The 23,117-nt window shown below is 25.8% G+C and overlaps 1 protein-coding gene across 3 annotated transcripts in view; it reads right to left on the reverse strand.

The window, feature by feature from the left end:
• LOC129957189 (golgin subfamily A member 2-like) overlaps window positions 1–23,117 on the reverse strand; it is a 32,154-nt gene that overhangs the window by 2,769 nt on the left and 6,268 nt on the right. For all 3 annotated transcript variants that reach the window (XM_056069385.1, XM_056069386.1, XM_056069388.1), the window contains exons 5-22: window positions 21,689–21,902; window positions 19,815–20,010; window positions 18,897–19,003; window positions 17,668–17,726; window positions 17,359–17,419; window positions 16,713–16,880; window positions 15,279–15,386; window positions 15,084–15,171; window positions 13,438–13,532; window positions 12,203–12,421; window positions 10,616–10,729; window positions 10,288–10,437; window positions 8,663–8,779; window positions 5,284–5,419; window positions 4,776–4,849; window positions 4,257–4,359; window positions 2,079–2,185; window positions 1,793–1,931 (exon numbers count right to left, since the gene is read on the reverse strand). In XM_056069385.1, the coding sequence (XP_055925360.1) occupies window positions 1,793–1,931; window positions 2,079–2,185; window positions 4,257–4,359; window positions 4,776–4,849; window positions 5,284–5,419; window positions 8,663–8,779; window positions 10,288–10,437; window positions 10,616–10,729; window positions 12,203–12,421; window positions 13,438–13,532; window positions 15,084–15,171; window positions 15,279–15,386; window positions 16,713–16,880; window positions 17,359–17,419; window positions 17,668–17,726; window positions 18,897–19,003; window positions 19,815–20,010; window positions 21,689–21,902 (2,255 nt within the window). The remainder of the gene's footprint in view (window positions 1–1,792; window positions 1,932–2,078; window positions 2,186–4,256; window positions 4,360–4,775; window positions 4,850–5,283; window positions 5,420–8,662; window positions 8,780–10,287; window positions 10,438–10,615; window positions 10,730–12,202; window positions 12,422–13,437; window positions 13,533–15,083; window positions 15,172–15,278; window positions 15,387–16,712; window positions 16,881–17,358; window positions 17,420–17,667; window positions 17,727–18,896; window positions 19,004–19,814; window positions 20,011–21,688; window positions 21,903–23,117) is intronic.

Here is a 23,117-nt window from a genome sequence, read left to right on the forward strand (position 1 = left end):
GTGAATTTAAAAAAATGAATGAAATTTCAAAAACTGATTATATGTATGCTATTACATTATATACAAGGAATAGAGACAGCAAATCTGAATATAATATTATCTATACTTAAAGCTCAATGTGCGTGTGTTGGCGCTCTACAGGCCAGACCATCTGACCTACAGCTACGAAATTTGGTACATGTATACCTTGGAAATCGGGAATGTGCACCTGGGGTCCCTTTTTTGAATTTTTAATTAGAATTTTAATTATTAATTAAAAACTAACTTTCCCGCCAAAAAATCTTTTCATTTTCTCCAACGCCAAATGAATAAGACTTCAGTTTTTTTGTTTTTTTTCCCCACGCTAATGAGGCTAGGCTTAAGATTTTTCGGTCAATTATTTCAAACGATTCTGTTTATTTTCTTAATGTTTGATGCATTTAAAATTAAACATTCTTAATTACTCGATCTTTCAGATTCATTATGAAGTACTTTTGAATTAAAATAAAACAGAATAAAGGAAATTAAAAATGTCTAATCTGCTTAGCGTTACCCACACTGGCGTAGAAAAATTCACGCATTTGCGTTTCCGTAACTGGCGTTGAAAATTCACGCATGCACATTGTGTTCTGATTGTTGACAATATTATCAACGGATGCGGACTAGATTTAAATTATTTTTAGGTTAGTTGCATGATTTTGTAATTAAGTTGTATTTATGTTAGTTATATATTTTTTGTATATGCTTATGGTTTTAAGTACATCATTTTTAAGTAGTTTTTTTTAACCTGTTTTCAACCGATTATTTTAAACGGTTCATTTTATTTTCTTAGTGTTTAATGCATTTAAAATTAAACATTGTTAATTAATCGATCTGGTCATGATGTATCTGAGAAAATTTTGTTGACAAATTCTTGAAATATTACATAAATTAAGAAAGATATTCTTTAGTGCCCATAAAGTTTAAAAGCTCAATGACTCTGTTTTCAGTAATCACATCACAAAAAAATACTTTGTTTCAGTAAAAAATATTATTAATTGCATATTAATCCTTTCAATTTTAATTTAAAGTATAAATACTACGGGAGCTAACAGAAAATTAGAGAGATGCATATTACGTTATGACTGAAGGCCTTTATAATATTATGAGTGAATTATATGACTATCAAAATTTGAAGTTTTAAAATATTTTGATGAAGAAGCTATTAAAGTAGGAACTGTATAAAATATTTAATTATTAAAATTTTAACGAGCATTAAGATTGGCAAACCGGCTGGTCACCAAAGGCGGCTAGCATATAATAAAATTAATCATATTTTAATTAATAATATTAAACATTTCAGATTTTTCTCACAAGGAGTTTTCAAGGATTAAGTCAAAACTACACTTAAATTATTAAGTTTCATGCTGTTACCAAAAAGAATAACCTTTAATTTTTTTAATCAAGGAAGTTGTTAGTATTTATTGTCGCTAATAAAGTGATGTAATGGCATTTAAAATGAAGAATTTGATTTTAAACTTTAAATAGACTGTGTTGGATATAGAAATATAACATTTTTGTTGAAGTCATCACGAAGTTTTAACTATATTTTCCTAAATCCTCAAGTATGAAATATCCTGTTTTTGAAGAATGAAATTAAATTGATTCTTCAAATCCTCCTTAGTTATATTAATAGATACTGACTATAGAAATCTTTTGAATTGACAGCAGATTAAAAAAGAATTCTACTGCTCAAGTTCAAGAACATAATATTTATCTCAAAACAAAAATGTTAAAAATTATAAGAATGAATAAAAAAAAAAAATGAACTTACATATTGCTTTTTTATTGCTTGCTAAATCAGAGATTTCAGCAAAATTTATTTTGTCATCTAAAATTTGCGTCTGAGACTGGAAAAGCTTTCTTTCTTCGAGTAACCTCATCACAAGATTCTGAAGTTCTCCTAATTTTGCCTAAGAGAGAAGGAGCAAAAAATAAACCCAGAAAATAATTAAAACTTCAAATTCAGAACATACATTTCTCAACTTATAGAATATTGATTACAAGAATGTGAACATTTAAATAACAAAGAAAGTGGCAGTATGTTAAAGCCATCGTACTTTCATATCTTCTCTGTCTCTGGCGAGCTGAGCAATATATTCATCTTTTTCTGAAGCTCTTTTTCGCATTAAACCTCTCTGAATCTGATACAGAGCAATATAATCACCTAAAATTGAATGATATGATATAAATGAAGGAAACAAAAAGGATTTTAAACATTTCAAATAGACAAGCAATACACATTATATGAATTTCAGAATGAGTTTTAATTAACTCACAACTTTGAAAATGCCTTAAAAAGCCTCACATCTCTATGAATATATGCAATAAGAGACGGTATAAGATGAAATTGTTCGCTTGTATCATAATTTTCCATATTACTTCACTCAACTGAAGATCATATTTTTATTGTTAAAAATATATATTTATGTAGCAAAAATGCATTACTCCTATGGAAATTACCTTCTACAATGAGAAATCAATCTCAAATGAGTAAAAGATTAAATAAGAAAAATTTGAACATTTTGGATAAGTTTTAAGTTGATTTTCAGAAAAGAATTTTTTTTACTAAGCTATGCTAATTACTCTAAAAGTTCACATAATAAAAGCATTATTCATTCCTTTTTTCAGTAATGAAAATTTATAAAATTATTTTCAATATTTATGTAAAACTGTATGTCAATTCAAAGTTGTCTTCACTTATAAAAAGATTTGTGCATGTGCATTTGAGATGTTCAGACAGATTTATCGCACAGCCATGAAATTTTTGATACAGACAATTGTAATAGTGACTCAATGTACCTTGAAGCTTAAATCACAAATTTAATGTAAAATTTTTCTATTTTACATTTTGAGTTTTTTTAAAATTGCATTTGCCCATTTTTGATACTAATTGCAGAAAAGAATTCTATGCATTATCATAGAAAAAAAAAACATAGTCATCCTAAAGAATTTTGTTTTACATCTCTGATATAATCTGCTCAATTTAAAGATTAATGAGTTTTCCTGAAATATTTTAATAATTGAAATTAAAATTCCTACATCCAACATTCTATTATTTTTTTCTAACTGTTTGTGATGATAATCTAAATATTTCTCAATTATTTAAAATAAAAATGATCAAAATGCCTTTTTTCACTGATTTTTAATTAACTGCTTAATTAACCCTACCCTACCTTGATTTCAACACCACAAATATAGATCCAAGAGAAAAGTTTTAAGCTTTCACTTTTTTAGCCAGAAATCATTTCATTGACATTCCCTCTTTTTAGAACACCTTCATTTTCAGTTTCATTTTTATCGTCTGCATATCAAGGGAGAGAAAACACACACACACGCACGCACGCACACACACACACACACACACACACACACACACACACACACACACACACACACACAAATGCATTGTTATTATTTTTTTACTTTGTTTTCAAAGCCTTATTTTATGCTGTTGTAGTTATGATTTCATTGACAATCTCTGATCAAAATCTCTTATTAACATGCAACACACCATGTGGATTCTGTTAGAGTGTAATAAAAATTCACTCACTGAGAATGGAATACATCTGTATTTGTATTAAATGAATGATTAATGATTCTTGAATATTTTTCTTGTGCAAATAGAGATATCTTAAGTATATTAATATTTAAAAATAAAATTAAATAGTTAGTAATAATAAATTAAAAAAATCAATTAAATAGTTAAAATCAATGAGAATCAAGATCACAAGGCAATAAAAGGCATATGGTGTATACCATTTTGATCTATAAAATAGTTCTGAATATAGCACTAAAGTATTTAAAACTAAAGATCCATATGAATTACAATTGAGTTTTGAACACCAATAATCAATATTATGTGAAATAAAATTCTATAATTAAACTTATGTTTTTTTAGTTTTCTACATGTTTGTATCTTGACTTGACATTTATAATATTTCAAAAGCATACAGCATCTCAAAAATAGAAAACTGTAGATTAAAAATCCACTTTGCAAAAATGTTTTAAAACTACTATTTGGCATTTATAGCATTTCAATGTGTACATCATCTCAAAAATAGAATATTATAAACTACAAAAAAAAAAGTAACATTTAAATTAAATAAATATTACTTCTATTAAAACCAAAGAATAGTTATGATCATGCTGTATATATTAGATGCAATTTAATGTCTTCATAGCAAAATGCCAAAAGTGAAAGAGCTTTGGAAAAATATAGAATTTAAGTGCATTACCTATAGTGTCAGTTTCGCCTTGCAACTGCAACACTAAATGCTCTAGTTGTTGTCTTTCATCAGAGAGTTCTGCAATTCGATTCATAGTTTGCTTGAATCTTTCCTTTAAAAAATGAAGTCCAAAATATATTTTGAATTCTTACAAAATGGACTAATTTGTCTTTTTATAATGAAAGAACAAGCATTAAAAAAATTTCAGGATTTTTTATAAATTAAATTCTAATTTAATAATTATTATTTCCATGAAGTAGCATTAGATGATGAAATTAAAATTTAAAGCAATAAAAAAATTATACAAATACAAATGAAAGATTCATTAACCTGTTAACTGGATATGATGAAATATTTCACTATAAAATTAATTAATTATGTTAATTACCTCGTTAACATTCTAAAATGTTCTATTTTTGGAATATTATTGAGCTTTACCAAGGAGAATAACATTATTAATTACTGTTAAAAAGAAATAAAATTCCAAAAAGCATTAACAAGGAGTGAAAGTTTTTGAAAAATACTCACTTCCAACTGCGTCATGGCATTCTTAATCATAGCATATTCTTTCCTTGATACAACATCACTGCTTCCATTGTCATCTGCAAATAATAAATTTAATAAATATAATTTTTAAAATAAACACTTTCATAAATGCATAGAAAAGTAAAATTTTATTTTTACTTTAATTATTTTTTAATTTCTAACTCATCATCACAAAAATTACAATCAATTTTTCTTTCGCATTTATTTACTATCAGATGGCAACAGTTTTTATATAATAAAAATTTAATTAAATTTATAACTTAAATGAAGCAGATGGTTTGAAAATATTAAAATTGTGCATTGTCATCAAGAATAAACAGTATATTAATATCAAAATTAAAGTAAGTAAAAAAAAATTGATTAAAATATTTTTTATTTAAATTATTTCATATTTGCAAAATATGAAAAAAATTATCAATTTTCATTAATTTTTAGAGAATTTCAAAAATTAGAATGCAAACAATTCATTACAAACTTTGGAAACAATTACCATCATTTAACAGAGTTGCTCTCTCTTTTAGTTGTTCAACTAACTGCATTCTATTTGACTTCTGTTCTTCCAACTGTTTTATCATTTGGTCTCTTTCCATTTCTAACTGTCGGACAGATGCAGATAACTGTGCAACCTACATAAAAAAAATAAAAAATTAAAAAAAAACTGTGTAAGGTTAAAATAAAAAATTTCTAATAAATTAAGATTTAGAGCATACAGGGTTTTTCAAAGAAGATGGACCCAATTTATTTCATCTGTATTTCACAAAATATAAATTGGAAATAAACTGTCTACATACTGATGAAAAAAAGTTGCCAAGTTTTATTATATACTAGCAATAGCTGCTAGTATATTTGCGCCAATAAGCACACATTTCATTTCATCAACAGTTGTAAAAAAGGATGGCTACATTAAAGCATACATTTTTTTGCACTCTAGAGTTTGTAAGAAGCCAGTTAGCAGTGCAGCAAGCATTTTGTCTCCAATTCGGTACTGAATCATCAACTGAGCAAAGCGTAACATGTTAGTTTACACAATTTCAAGAAAATGGATGTCTCTGCAAAGGAAAAGGTCAGAGCCAAACTACATGTCAGACAATGGTATCAGATGAATAAAAGACAGTTTTGTTTGTAGCCCCAAAAAGTCAACCAATAGAGCTAGTACAGAACTAGGAATATCCCAACCAACTGCAAAGTGAGTTTTGAGACAGCATTTGCTGTACAAGCCCTACCACTTAAATTTGAGCAGGCTTTCCTTGAAAATGATAAAGAAAAGCTTATTGAATTTTGTATTCATATGCTAAACACGATTGAAGAAATGTTTTTACTGCACTTAATTTTTAGCAATAAAGCTACATTCTATCTTAGTGAAAAAGTAAATAGAACACAACGTTTGCATATGTCGTCTACAAAATCCCTGTACACCAATGCAACATAAGTGAGACTTGGCGAAACTAAACATTCAGTGCCTTATTACAGACAAAAGTATATGGATTATTCTTTTTTGTGAAAAGCACTGTGAGTGAAATAACATATCTGGACACATTGGAACAGCTGCTTTTTTCTAAACTTACCAAAGATTCAGAAGACTTCATTTTCCAATAGGATGGAGGTCCACCAAAGTGGCACTGTTATACCCAATTAATTGCTTCCTCGGTGATGGATAAATCATATGGAAAATCGAGACTTGACACTACATTTCTGGCCACCAAGATCTCCCGATTTCATGCCATGCGACTTTTTCTTCTAAGGGTATGTTAAGGAGACTTTTTATGTTCCACCTCTAAGAACAATTCTGGCTGACCTATAAAACCTTACCATTGCTGTGGTGTACTAAGTAATACAAGACATACTTTGTTCTATGCGAGATGAATCTGCTGTCATTTAAATGTTAGCCATGCAGCAAAGGGGGACACACTGAGCATTTATAAATTGTGTTAAAAACTTTAAAACTTCCTCTTTTCATTAGTAAGTAGATCGTTCTTCTTTTCATTAGTATGTAGATTGTTCATGTCTAATTTATACTTCATTAAACACAAAATAATTAAATTGGATTCCTTTTTTAATAACCATAATTAATGCAAGTTAAGACAAGTGAAAATTGTAAATTTGGCATCATTAAATAATTTTATTCTATTAATTGTAATAAATAGCACCATTTCTTGTACACAAATCTAAATCTTGTACTTGTTTAGAATGCATTACAGAATATTTGACAGATTAATTATTATTAATAATCTGTCAATTTCTGTCTATTATTATTATAAATGAAAAATTTTCAAGGTTGGATGATCATTGAATAGATTTTATATTCATGAGATGTACTTCAACCATTTAAGGATGAAAATTATTTCTACAAATGGATGGTAAAACATCTTGTAACTTATATGTCAATACATAGCAAAGATTATAGGTGGAAAGAACGAGAGCTGACAGATTCAATAACATCTATTAAGATGGCACATGACAGATCTATAGCTTACTTAAGCATGCATATTCATTCCAAACTTTGATTTTGAGAATCTGATATATTTACTAAGACAAAAAGGATAAAATACTAATTTATTATTGGCTAAGAAAAATAAACTCTATTATTGAGCAGATATAATTTAGATCACCGATTCTGGGAATATGATGGAATTGGATGTAGATTAAAAGGAACAAAACAAAAATTTAAGATTGGATCTGGATTACAATTTCAACTAGAAAGATTTTACTCAAAATTCTTATTTGGATACCAGAATAATTTATATTGGCAGAAAAAATTTAATTATCAAATTATGATGACAACTATAATAAAAAATATTTATCACCCATTATGGTTCCACAATAAAGCAAATATCTCACATATAAGGTTTTTTTTTAATACAATATTATTATTATTACTATTTGCTTCTAATCAATTTTAAGAAATCATAGTTTAAAATTTCCTTGATGACTGAAATTGTATTCATTTTCTGTAATGAATAAAACTTATTTTCTATAAATTTCAAGATTAGAGTAGGGTGAAAAAATAACAGTTACTTTATTACAAAAATAATTTACTGCAATTTTTATTAAGAAATGTCTTTTGAAATGGTATGTCAAAAGAAATGAATTTCTAAAAACAAGAACTTTGAGTAGTAGAAAAAGTTACTTTTCTCAATATAAAGTATGCCTATACTAAAAATCAAATTTAAATAAACTTTACTATCAGATCTGATCTGACTGTCCATTAATGATATCAAAATTACAATAATCCCTTTTTGAGTTGGTTTGAAAATAAATATTACCAAAGTCAGTGATAAGAATTAGTGTGAATTTGTTGCAATTGTGTTACTTTAGCAACTTTTTCAAAGAAAAATATACTTTGATCACAAGATTAATATATATTGACAGAAAGAATTAAATCCTCAAATTATATTAATTATTATCCATAATACAAATATAATAACTAATATAATTCTTCCTTGAATAAATTATCACAAATGGTGTTTGATTCAACTATACACTTTTTTTAACCAGAGGTCCACTGAATTTGTAATTTTACTTTTCTTGGCATATTAGGACGTTATTTAAAATTTAAACAACTGTTTTACAATGCATTAGGCTTAAGACATTATTTTATGTCACTTTCATCACAGCATAGAAAAATATCTATGTTAATATGTTTCTATGTCCAAGTTACCCCAGATAACATTCTCCAAAATGGTTGGAATTGACAATGATATAAAACTGTTAAATTATACATTTCTTTGCCAAAAAACCCCTCTTTATAGCAATAATTTTTGTGAAAAAGCAATAATGGATGATGAAATTTATTTCAATACTGTATATTTATAACCAAACCAAGTAGAAATAATATTAAACATTAGAAAAAAAAGGGGGGGGGGACTTACTAAATCATTTCTTTTAGAAGCATCTTTATCCTCTTTCTGGCTTTCATCACTCACACTCTGTGTTGCTAAAGCCATTCGTAATTCAGAGTTTTGATTGGTTAGGACATTTATTTGTTCCTAAAATAAACAAAAAAATGACAGTCTAGAAAGGAATATAAAATGTAATTTTTTTTTCTTCCTATGCTTTAATTTAACAAAAGAACACTTAGTAGAGTTGGTCTGGTAAAAATGAATTTCTGCAGTAATTATATAAAAATAAATAATCACTAATTATTCTCAGATTTTGAAGTGTGAATAATTAAAGAAATGTGTTCATAATTTTATCAATCAGAAAGAGGAAGAAAATTTCTAAATTTATTTTATTCTGAAATTACACTGTAAACATTAAAATTTAGAGTTAACAATTTATACTGAATAATAATAATAATAATAAGAGTCTTCAAGGTAGCATTTTAAGAGTAGTTTTTATTTTATTATTATAGAATGAATTCTAAAGATAATACACTTTGAATTTTATTTACATTATTTAATTAGAAAATGCTTTTATTTCTTCCTGAGAGAATAAATAATAACATTGAAAGTTTATAAACAATTAAGTTGCACACATTTTGACTTAGTTTCATATCTTATAGAACAGAATATCTTCCTTTAATTATACAATTAATAGAGAAAAATTTATAATTTTAAATACTATTAATTTTAAGTATTACTACTTAATACTTAAATTAATTTTAAGTATTAAGTAGTAATCTAAAATTATACTTATGGTTTTACATAAACAAATTATTCTATGATACTGAAGCATGCATGAATTTGCAAAATTAAAGACAGTAATTCATTGCATTTCAATATCACTTTTATTTAACAAAAAAATTAATGTTAATTTTACATAACTGCACATGTACAACAAGTTTAAAATAGCATTGAAACTGATTTTAAGACATTGCATACAGTGATCTGTGCTCTCAGGGCCTTCACATTTTTTAACGCTCTTGGCAAATAATAGGATGAATATATGAATATTTTTAATTTGCATTTGGTATAAGATTTACATAAAGTATTCTTAATTATTAATATATATTTTTTACATCTATTTATTATATAAGATTTTTTATATTTTTTGCATTTACACTGTTTCCTTATAAATTAAAACACGAATTTTGAAATAACAAAATGTACAATAATAAAACACTTTATAAGGTGAGTAAACGATTGCACAGATCTACCAACATACTGGCTACACTGACTCATTGTTTACACATCTTTAGAATGTCAATATTCAATTATTTTGCTAATCATTTGTCATAAGAATAATTAAGGCTTTGTTACCCTGGTAAAAATATTTGCCTCTGGTTATGCATAGATTCAGCCAAAAAAACATGAAAACGAGATATCTCATGACCCGACCATAACGTTTTGCCTGTTAAAAACGTGAAATCTCATGGCCCTATGCAATGTGTTAACAGAAGTTCATCAATGAAAGAAAATTAGGAAGTAGGAAGAAGAAATTAAATAACCCTTAAATTAAATGGCATTTAAAATAAGAAAAATAAATAAAACGTATGAAAAAAAAAATATGAAATAAATAAAAGTAAAAAAAAAAAAAGTGTAAAAATTGAAATTACCTGAGCTTGATGCAGTTCCTTCTGCAACATTTCAGTAAGTTGACCTTGTGCTTCATAATGTCTCATTCTATCAGCTATTTGGTTCTGTTGATAAATTCCTTTTGTACTAGATGTATGTAATTTTTGTAATTCCTCTTCCCTCTGTGAAAGCTGAAAAAAATTTTAATCACAAAATTTAATGCAGCAAGTATAATTACACTATTTTTATAATGAAAACAGAAATATATCAACTATAAGAAAAATTATATCAAAATTTGTAAATGCTTGCCAAAATTGCAAATAAAGTAAGTTTTATTTAAGTAAATGAAACTGAAGATATAATTCCTACCTGTTCTTGTAGCTCATGAAGTTCTTTCTCCTGTTGGCTTAACCTTTCTCCAAGTTCTTTAGTAATGTGCTTTTGAGAATCAAGTTCTTCAACTAGTTTTAATTTATCATTGCTCTAGAAATTAATAAAAATTGAATAAATAAACAAGTAAACTGAATAAGATAATAAAAAATTATGCTGTCACAAGAATGACTGAGAAAATTTAAAAGTCTTGAAAACTGCTACAGAGTAAAAATGTTAAATAGTTTTGAATATTCTAGATTACACAAATACTTAAAATAAAATAAGCAATACATGATCAAACAAAATATTTTGTAGCAACTTTCTTAATAATAATTTTAGAAATTATTGGCATTGATATTACCTCTTTATATCATTTCATATCTTTCTTGTTTCTCATCATTCACAAGATAATAAATAAAGATCTCATTTTAATCAATAAGTTTCTCTCATTTTTTTTTCTGTGTTAACTTTATGAATTCCTACATTAGTATACATTGCTCTGTATATAAATTGTATAAGCGTATAACTTAAAAATCTCTATTGCATGAAGAGATTTGACATTGTAACTTTTCATAGTTATAATTCAAAGATATCCTTTTTTAAGGTGAATATAGATACCGTATGAACAAATTTTTACTAATGGGTTCACATCAATATTGTACTGGTAAAAGATTTCACCCACACCCTAAAGGAGTAATCTACTTCTTCTGTAATTACCCAGCTAAATTTTTTACTCCTGTGGCCGTTCAGTTACCGTCTGCAAGATGGGATAATTGTTGATTAGAGGGGAAAATAAAAATAAAAATGAATAACTCAAAGAATAGACAAGGAAGATCAAACTTTATCGTTTAACTATTTCGAAAAGAGGAGAAATAATTTTCTCATTCCTTCCATAAAATATCCAAATTAAGAGAATTTTAGATATTTAGTAGCCAATACTCTAAAAATTAACCAGTGTTGGAAATGTGGAAACTACCAACAAGAAACTATTTACAGAAAATAAATGGTTCATGGGAAAATAGTCTCCTTTAATAAATAGTCACTAAAACCTATAAATAGATCCTTGAAAGCCCTTTTGAGATTCAAAAATTCTGTATTTTTACTTAATGAGAACACATTTCACAGTCTGTGTAGAACCAAGACTTTCATTCTTCAAAAATATTCTAAATTTTGTTCCAATGAATCTCTGAATGACATTTTTATTGAAACAAAATGTGGTTCACTATAGTTTTAGTTACATTATCATCTTGTTTCAAAGCAAAACTAGATTAGTTTGGGATGAGGCTGGTAATTTTGAATTGAAAGTGACAGCCGACTTGGCATCTCTCTCTCTCTCCAAGTTTCCATACTCATCACCCTGACAGATTTAACATGTACCTGCTTATATAGTTCTTTGGTGGAATCAGGTTTTGAACTACCAAACCAAAACTTTATCATCAAGCCACTACAACTTGAAATAAAAGTGAAGAATAAAATAAGAGCATTTCACAAGTCTAAAAATTCAGGATTTAAGGGAGTAAAAATTCCAGATCATAATCAATTTGGATATTAGAAGATATTTCAGGAAAAAGAAACATAAATTACCATAGTAACAAAACCAGTTTGCAATTCCTCAAGCTGCTTCTTCAATTCTCTATTCTGAGTGACAGCACGGCTAGCAGCAACTTTATCACTTTCCATAGTTTCCATCAATCGACTTTTGTCTACTTGATCCTCTTTTAGACGAGCTATAATTTTTTCAAGCTCGGCTATTTTATCATTTTGTGCTTCAAGTTGTTTTTTCATACTATCAGTATTGGAAATCTATAAAATAAAATATTAAGAGAAAGTATATTTTATCAAAAACAAATGGAGATGTGCATATGAAACAAATCAAGACACATAATAAAATATTATTTTTCATTAATATTGATACTATTGCTTGCCAATCATAAATGTTGGCTAGAAATGCTCTTCTAGAGCTGCAATGGCCTGGATATAGCAATTGTTATTTCACGAATCTGACAAACTTACATGCTCTAAGGCATAAAAAGATGACAAAATAATAGAAAAATATCTAATAAAGTCAAGAGGTTACCAGAATCTAAATAGACCTACATCATATCAGCATTATTCAATAATTCATTTATTCAATATTTATAAATTTATTACTTAAAATATTTCACCAATAAATTTAAAATCTATTTGCTATTCATTTGTAAGACATACACAACTATCTATTTCTTATTAAAAGATTAAATATCTGCTTTGTTAAATTAATATATGATATATATCTGGAGCTGTTAGTAAGTAATCTATTCATAGGGCATGTTTTACTTATGTGACTAAACTATATTTCCTTTTTACTACTTTCCTATTCATTGTGTTCTACTGTTTCTTTTTTACTTTATGAAACAAATTAATATGAATTTCAAATTCCTAAACAGATTTCAACTAGCATACATCATCAATTGGCTAGATCTTGAGGTTGAAATGCTGTCATTTAAAATTATTTAATTATATGCAATGTAGGAATTCAAAAGAAATTCTTTTTTATATTTTACTATAGTTTAATAGTTTTGTCCTAAATTCCTGATTAATTCATTCATCTCCAATTAATAATTTAATTTAGAAAAAAATTCACTGAATATATTAAATTTTACTTACTTATTATGTGTTCTAAATAAATAAAATAAATAATTTCAGCATAAAACTATCTGTAAATTTGTTGCTTATGAACTGATCTATCTTAACTAAAAAAGTTATAAATAGAAGAATTTAAAATGGAATCAGTAAATCAAGATTTACATCTGAAAGGAAGATATTAATAGGAAATTTACCTCATTTTGTAATTTCTGATTGAGTTCTTCATTTTGATTTTTTAGAATGTTTATTTGCACTTTTAATTCTGATGGGTCATCTTTGACAATGTTACCTTAAAAAAAAAGTATATGAAATTTACAATGCAAATATTTATGTTACAATCACTGTAATTAATTGATTAATGTTAATATTAATAGCATTTATTACTTCAATTGCAACATATATACATTATCAAATTAAAACAGTAAGCGAATGGTATAATTTAAAAAAGCATTGAAAGTCTTTATCTGAATTAAATCAAACAATCTTAATTAAATACTGTAGCAGTAAAATAATATACATGTCACAGGGTTTATACTTAAGGAGGAATCAAATATAAATTATAAAATTGAAAGATTTTAAGCCTACATAGAAATTCAGTTTCAAATAAGAAATTAAATTCATAATTTTATTAGAAAAATGTTAATAAATATTCCCAATAATTAATCAAAAATCTAATTCAAATGACAGTTTTGTTATTTTTGAAAATCTTTTTGTTTTGATTATTTTGGGTTATGAAGATTTTTAAAATAAACAGCAGACATTAAAAAAAACACTTTACTATTAGGATATTTAAATATCTTTGAAACAACAGCTGATGTGAACAAACAGTTATCTTAATGTAAGATGAATATCTTATCAGCCCAAACATCAATTAAAAATACAAAAATAAATTAAGACAAATTTCAATAAGGCTTTATATTACAAAACTTTCCTTTCAGCCCTTCCCCCACTTAAGTCCAAATTTTAGCTCTTTTTTCCAGAGCTATACATTTACATATTTAAGAGGACCCATGGATATTTCTTTGATACACTAATTCTATGCTTTCACTGCAAACATAACTAAATTTTATCTTCCTGTTTTTCTATTATCAATTTTTTGTTATCTATTGTGTTATACACAGCTGGTGCATATCACAGCTAAATTACTTTATCTTACATGTTTCAAATAAAATATATCTTATATGAAACATATACTATTTCTTTTCTTGAAAAACTGAACTTTAAATCTGTCATAAAGTTTTATAAATATATAATTTAAGATACTATAAAATTGATATAATAACATTCTACATTTCAACCTAATGACAATTTCCTAATGTATTCAAAAGTTTGCCCTTTCATGCAAATTAATATATTAATTGCCTGGACATATACAGGAAGTATATACAAAAATAGTTTGAATATTGAAAGAAAGCAATAAAATGATACATAAAATAATTACCAAAATAAAACACCCATATGCTTTGAAAAATTGAAATTAGATCAGTAAATATATCAAAATTACTAATTATCAATTTAAATAACTACTTTTCACCAAAAAATATGAGCAGACATGGGGAAAGGATTTTGTAAATTAATACTCATATTGAAATGTAAACTTTTTATATAAACAATACATAAACATACATAAATAGAATATTTTGTAAAAAATGAACATTACTTTCAAATTTCATAATTTGACTGATCCAAGGCTTAACAAAGGATATGCTCATTCAAAAGTTCATTAATAAAAATTCTTGAATGGTTAAGATTTTTTTCCTTCTTATGGTTACTCAAAGTAAACTTATTATTGTATTATAATATTACAAAACACACAATCTATAAAATTTTAAATAGTTACTATTTTGCTGCTGAATTGCCTCTAACTTTTCCTGAAGAAGGTTTCGCTCTTTGGACAGCTGCTCTTTCTCACTGGAATGTTGCTTTATCTACAATAAGACACCAAAGATAAACATGAATAGATTATTAGAGAAAAACAGGAAATGTGCCATTTTTTTTAAAAAATAACAGGAAATGTTATTCAAGCATAACTTACCTCATCACGCAATGATGTTACTTGTTGGCTCAGTTGTGTAATATACTGCTGATATTGATCTGCCATCTGATCTCTTTCCATTATCAGTTTACTTACGGAATTTTTGTTCTAAATAAAATTTAAAAAAAATATTTTTTTAATAAAAAAGGAAGTATATGCATATATGATATTATATATATATATATATATATATATATATATATATATATTGCAATGAACTGCAAAATATTAAATATGTATTTTGATTCACAAATAATAATACTCATAATAATAATCTATGAATTCTCTAATTACAATTTTCTTTTTAATATTCTATATAAAGACAATGAGACGCTATATTTTGTATAAATATCAAATCAATGAAAAAAGGCCTTTATCAGTTCTATCAAATACTAAATGTTTTCGTCAGAAACTTTTTCTTCAATTGCAACAGCACAAGTAATTACATTAAAAAGATTATCATTAATGAAGAATGATAATGAAGATTATACATTAACTAGAGAAAATTTTATTTTTTAAATAAAGTAGGATTTAAAAAGTTAAGGTTTTTTTTACTGCAAATTTATGATAAAAATCAATCACAGATATAATGCCTAGTTATATAAATTTTGTTTTCACACATATAATTTATTTTTGCTTGTTCATAAATACAATATGCACTATTCCAATCTAGCAATTTCGGAGGAGTGAATGGGGAGTGTTAAAAGAGAAGTAAGAATTGCATAAAAATTTCAGAGACCTCGGCATGTACAGAATATGAATTTTATTAATATTTTGCAATGTTTATTGCACATAATTTTCTGAATAATCCAGTGTATTTTGTAATTAAAATGCATTTTTAAAATGAATTTCTTTTATTTTGCTAATCTAGCAGTTTTCTATTCTGATAACTACCAGATTATTGCAGCAAATGAAGAATGTAATATTCCCATTCATTAAATTTTCTTTTAAAAAAAATCTCAATTTTAAATTTCTTCCTTTTTACTTATTATTAAGACAGTTTCATTAGTAAGATTTTGTTAAAGCTACTGCAAGAATTAAATAATAATTATTATCATTCTAAGCCATTTTGAAACAAAGCAAGCTTAGTTTTTAATTATTTGAAATCCAATTTTAAGTCAAGTATTTTTTTTAAGTACAAAATGGGAGTTTTACATAATTTGACTAGACATTTTAATAGTCTATCAGATCATAAAAACAGAATTTAAAAAAAAAATTATGAATAGATTATGATGGATGAGAAACAATTGTGAGTAATAATTTGCAATTATTGAAGTTGCTAGCCTGTTTCTCACATTAACATATGAATGCATAAAAGTATTTTTGAAAGTGGAGAGGATGAATTGCCAATTTAATATTTAGCAAATATAATAATTAAAATAAATTCTAATATCCACTATAAAATATACAAATTAGAAACAAAAACCAACTTACCAAAGACAATCTTTTCTCTAATTCTAATTTCTGCTGATAAAGTTCTTCTAACTGTGACCTATTTTCATTTTCACCATTTGCATCAAACTGTTGAGCCTGAGTTTGGGTGAGAGACAATTTTTTCTGGCATTCAGCAAACTCTAGCTCAAGAGCTTGTAAATCTTTAATCTATAAAGTAAGAAATATAAATATATGCAAAATAAATTATTCTGGAAAAAGTTAGATAAATAATAAATACATAGTAATAATTTACAGGAAACTTCTTCAACAAGAAAATCCTGAGCTAACACAAATATTTTTTTTGTCTTCAATAGAAGCATTTCGTAAGAAACAATTTCTTTCTTAAAATACCAAAATATGCATATTGTTTTATTTTGGACAAGAAAAACACAGAGCTATCATTAAACCAAGAATAACAAAGGTTAACACAAATTAGTGTTACATTTTAATGCTTAAATTCACAATATTAATATGTTGTGTAAAATATTTTTTTTTTTTTCAAAAATTACAGATTAATCAGAATTATTTTTTTTCTAAAACATCATCTTGATAATTTTTTAATGTTTTATATTATATCTTTAACTAAAATACATAACAAATAATGAAAAAAAAAAAAAAAAAAAAAAGGCAAAATGTATGTGCTTACTTTTTTATTCAATTTTTCAGTCAATTCAGCATTAGCTGACTTCAGTTCTTCATTTAATTTGCTGCAATAAAAAGATACATATGAGAATATTCAAAACTTGAAAATAAGTATAAAAAAAACTACAATAACCAAAATGAGTCAGAAAAAGAAAGAGTTGGCTAATAATCTAATATTTTGTAATATAAGAATACTGACATCAAAATACATTTTGGCCATTGTTGTCCTTAAAAAAAATGGCATTTTGCACAATACTAAAGCTTAATAATAAAAAAATACTCAATCAATTTGTCAAAAAAAAAAAGAACTAACCTTATTCTATAATTTTCTGATTTCAGTCTTTCTATATCTTTTGCAGACTCCTTACTTGCCTGAAATTAAATAAATATATATATTGGAATTAATTGATAAAACAGAAATAATAAAAAAAAAATTAGAAATTTTTACAGTTAATATATCACAGATAAGAAATTCTCATCTAAATATGCCCAAATGAACTCTTATTAAACTTCCAATTCAATGATAAATTAAGTATAAATAAATCACAATAGTGTACAATTATTATAGTTTAAGTATAAAAACGTTAAAATTTTCACAACTAAACATAACTGGGGTGGTGGTGAAAAAACCATAATTCACGAAGCTAAAATGAAGAGATATCATGATCTATTAGTGAACTAAGAGATATATAATAATTATGCTATGTGTTTCATATTGTGTTGATGCATACAAATAAATCATGAAAAAGATAATTATAAAAGAGCTTCTTTAAACTAAAAATAAAACATTAACTCTGAACACAAGATTTTAATGATTTTCAAGATTTGATATTTTTTTTATGGAATTAGAAATGTTTCATCAATTATGTATTGCTTTTACAAAATTTAATAGTCAATTTAATGAAATATTATCAACTGATCAAATTGAAGGAAACAATCAATATAAAATGGTCAGAAGAAGCATCATTTTCTAACATAATAATAATAGCCTTCCCCATATGTCTATAATTGTCAGGTACTTGGTCTATATGGTGTCAGGTCTATAATTGTCAGGTTTATTTGTTAATTGGAATATTATACTTCATTTTCCATATTTTTCATTTATATCATCTATAGATTACTGTTTCTTTTTTTCCATAAAAATTATTTAATAGTTAAAAATCTAAAAATATATCATACAAAAATGAGAATGATTATTTCAGATGTTATAGAAAGATGCCACTATTTCAAAAGAAACAGAGAAAGATGACAAAACTAAATGAATTATACATAATTTAATAAGCTAATAAAAATGTCTTTATTTCCTTATAAAACTAAAGATAGTCTTAATAAAATCCTATACATAAACCGGCTGTATAATGTTTTAAGCACAGCCTATTTTTAATTAGTTTATCTGTATCTATAAATTAATGATAAAGGTACATATAAATTAGAATTTAGCTTAATAATACTAAATTTTGCCTTCACCATTCAAGATATCTGTATGTAACTAAAAAATATTTTTTAATAAACATTTTCAAAAAGTTAAAAGTCATTGCATACTTTTTCTAATTGTTGATTGGAATTGCTCAATGCAATAATCTCCCTTTCAAGATCGGATGCTCGCTGTCTGGATGCTCTTAATCTTCCTTGTAATTCTTCTATTTCACCTAAAATAATTTTACATATAAATATACATTTCGGAATAACAATTAAAGAATTATTCAATGTCTTCTCAATACAGTTTCAGAAATATATATAAAAAATTCAACATGATTATTATAGTTTTACTAAGATATTCAGTTTATTTTAATTACAATATTTCTTTTTGAAGCTCTTCTAAAGCTGTTTTGGATAACTGTCAAACTAAATTAGCAAGACTGAATGATGACCAAGACAACGAAGATGGCAATTAAGTTTCTAAATTTCCACAACATACCAGTAGGAAGGTGTTAACGATGAAAATATTTTATATGTACTAAAAGTCTAATACACAATTGATATTTGATGAAATTAAGTTTTGGAAGCCACAACCTTCTGATTTGAACTAATACTGAAGCCTAAATTCTGCCTGTTTATGATAATGAGAAATTATGAGGTAATGAAAATATAAAATATTACACATATAGTCAGTAAAATTTCAGAAACTAAAATTTTTTTCATTAATTGCTAGAGTTAGATTTGACTTATGATCATATATATGAATAATAAAATTAAGAGCAATTTACTATCAAGATCTAGAGCAAAATCTATCAAGATTTTAATTTTAGATGAGAAAGTAGAATCTTACAATTAAAAATAAAATTACAAAATCTATCTTGTCAAAACAAAACCAAATAGATATAATTATATAAAAAGAAATCAATCTGAAAAAAATAATTATTTGAATATACAACAGCTTTTACAAAATATTATGAAATCACGTTGCATTTTTTTTTCTAGTAAAAAATATAGTAACAGTAAGAAAACTATATTATTTACCAGCTTTTTGTTTAGCTGTCTGTTGGCTTAAAGAAAGTGAAGACTGTAATTCTGTTTTCTCTGCAACAAGAATACCAATAGTTTGAATATGCACTTGAAGTTGATCTTTAAGGGCCACTTGTTCTTTATGAGATTTTTCTTGAAGCTCCTTTCTTTCTTGGTCAAAGTTCTGATTGAGCCTTTTATTCTTTGCTTTCTGATTTAAAAACATATCATTATTGCAAAAAAATGGGTAGGTTATAAGGCATCAAATTTCTGCAACAAATATTTCTTCAATCCAAAAAATTTAAGTGTGCAGTTTTTTTTTTAATTTTTAATTTTTTCATTAATGTTATTGGCAAATGTTAAAAAATTCATAATTCCCACTCATTATATAATTTTTAGTAATGATTCATAACATTTTTAATCACTGATTATTAATCTCATTAAACATTTATCAACTTTAACATCAAACTTTATTTGAATGAATTTCAAATAAAGCTAAAAGATGTAAAATCCTTGAAAGCAAAAATAACTTTATATTCTTCAATTTTCTTCCACATATTTAGAATCAGCATGAAACCATATGTAAATGGAAATAATCAAATTCCAATGAAATTTAAATTGTATTAATTTACTGATGCTGCTGAATTTTGGTAAAATTGGGATGCCGGGATTCTATACATATTCATTAACCAGGTTTGGAAACATTTAAAAATAGATATATTAAATTATTTCTATGTAAGAAGTATTGTTCACTGGAGCAAGCAATTGCTTTCACCTAAACAGATAACCAATTACTGACATTCCCAATGAAATGTCCCATTACTGACATTCCTATTCTCAATTATGAAATTAATTGTTATGGACAAAATATTCGTCAAAGCAGAAAAAATGACAGAAGAGATGCAAAAAAATCCAAAAGAAAATTTTTACTACTGTCCTTTGATTTATACTTTGTTTATAAAATAAACCGATATTTCTATAAAGTTGAAAGGTTTCTTTTGTATATATATCCTTAGATCTATATATGCTATATATATCTATATCTATATATGCTTGGATTTTTACTATATACTCTTTATTTGACATGTGCAGCATTTGAGTTTATGACTCTTGTTACGGAATGTAATAGCAATTCTAAGCAAATTTATGATCCTGTGAAAAGAGCATTTCATATTTGTTTTTAATTTAGAAATAAATATATATTTTTTTTTACTAAAAAAATCTAAAAGTAGTTAAATAACTTCGAGAAGTAAGGTAACACTATGGGGGGGGGAAACATTAGTAAATACTGCAAGCTTTTATCAAAACAACTATTTTCAAATAACTAAATATTCTACACTCTTAATTTTATATGCATATTGCTTCTAACTATTTATCATAAACTGCAAATTTAATATTTTCAAAATTTTATTTTACTAGAAATGAACTGAACACGAAGTTCTTTTCCATTGACCTGTTACACGACAGTACTCAATATAAATAATTTTTTTTAAAGTATCTAGCAATTTTCATAAAATAAAAATCAATTATTTGTTTGTTAATTTATTTATAAAATTAAAAATCTATTAACATAACTAAAGGAATTTTTTAAAAAAATTAAAGACAGAAATTCTTTAATTTGTAAAAAAATAAAGGTTTTTCTGTAGAGAAGAGAAATATACATAAAGAGAAGAATATACATAAAGTATCGAAACAATAATTTATTTAAATATAAAAATTTTAAAGTGCATAAAATTTTATTTCTAGCTGACAGTAGTTATCTTAAATACAAAATGACAAAGAGGCAAAACTTTTGATTTTAGACTGAGATAAAGAAATTTATGTATAATAGATATTATAACATAGAAAAATAATTAAAAAGAAACCAAAATAAAAGTAGACAACTTTACCAGTTCCTGCAATTGAAAATGCAGCTGATCATTAGCCTGCCTTAAATTATTCACTAATAAAGCTAACTCTTGATTCCGTTTCTCTAAACTATTTTCTTCAGAACTAATTGAATCTTCTTGGTCTACAGTTCCATTCATAAATGCATTAGTTTCACTCATTAATCCGTTAACTTGTAAGGAGATCTGTCTAAGGCTTTCTGTGGATGAATATTCTCTGCAGAGTGCAATAAATAAGAATTAATAATAATAAAAAATACATCAACTAAATACAAAACACTCAAATGCACAAGATAATGCTAAAAGATGAATATTATAACAATAAACAAAAGCATAATATTTAACTATTTCAAATGAAGTATAGGATAATATATCCATTAATAATAATGTAAATCTGTGTGTTAATGCACTAAAGGACAGACCATTATGCATAGGGCTACCAGATACTAAAAAATTAAATAAACTTTTCTAAGATTAACAATAAATATTTGGGTTATTTTTTGATATTTCTCAAAATTAATAAATTAAAAATTTATTTAAATGGATACATCATGCATGAAAATGTCAATAGTTTAGTTTAGTTATATTAACGTCCCATTTTAAAGCAACACTACGGCTATTTTGGGACGGACCTCGTAATTTTGAACCGCGGTCAGATGACGAGGATGACACCTGAGCTGGCACCCCCCTCTAAACACACCACACCAGCGGGAGGACGTTTGGTCATGACAGATTTAACGTGCAACAGACCCCCTTACACGACGGTTCTTCAGTGGAATCGGGTCACAAACCTGAAAACCTCCGGTTCCGAAGCCAAGACATTACCACCAGGCCACTGAGGCCGAAAATGTCAATAGAGATGTAGGAGCATATTATGAGCAAAAAAATTTTTTTATTGTATTTTGTGACAACAAATTAGATCGGACATGGCTGGGATGGAAAGATTAAATTTTCCCCTGAACTAGTTCACTATCTTTAGTAATTTTAATTGCCATCTTATAAAGCTAAAATTACAACTATAAACTAACTAAAGCTAAAATTATAAGTAAATAGAACTATAGAATTCCATCATTATAAGACTGACAAAACTGCCATGAAATTGATGATAGAAAAATGCCTTATTCCAAATGAGTCCTTTAGGTCATTTTTTTAATAGAAAGAAAGCAGCACGCAGAAATAGTCGGATTGTAAAAAAAAAAAAAAAAAAAAAAAAAAAAAAAAAGTTTTATTATTTTCTTACTTTTAAAGTTTAAAAAAGGCCTTTTTTTGGAATGTATAAAATTCTGAATATTTAGAAAAAACTTGCTTTTTAACATATATATAAAAGGAAAAAAAAAAAATTCTTGCCTTAAAATATTACAGAAAAACGTTATTAGTTATTTTACAAAAAATAAAAATGTTTAAGCAAAATTTAGGTTTTAATAAATAACAG

This window comes from Argiope bruennichi, chromosome 11 (genome assembly GCF_947563725.1).
Source record: "Argiope bruennichi chromosome 11, qqArgBrue1.1, whole genome shotgun sequence".
NCBI classification, from domain to species: domain Eukaryota; kingdom Metazoa; phylum Arthropoda; class Arachnida; order Araneae; family Araneidae; genus Argiope; species Argiope bruennichi.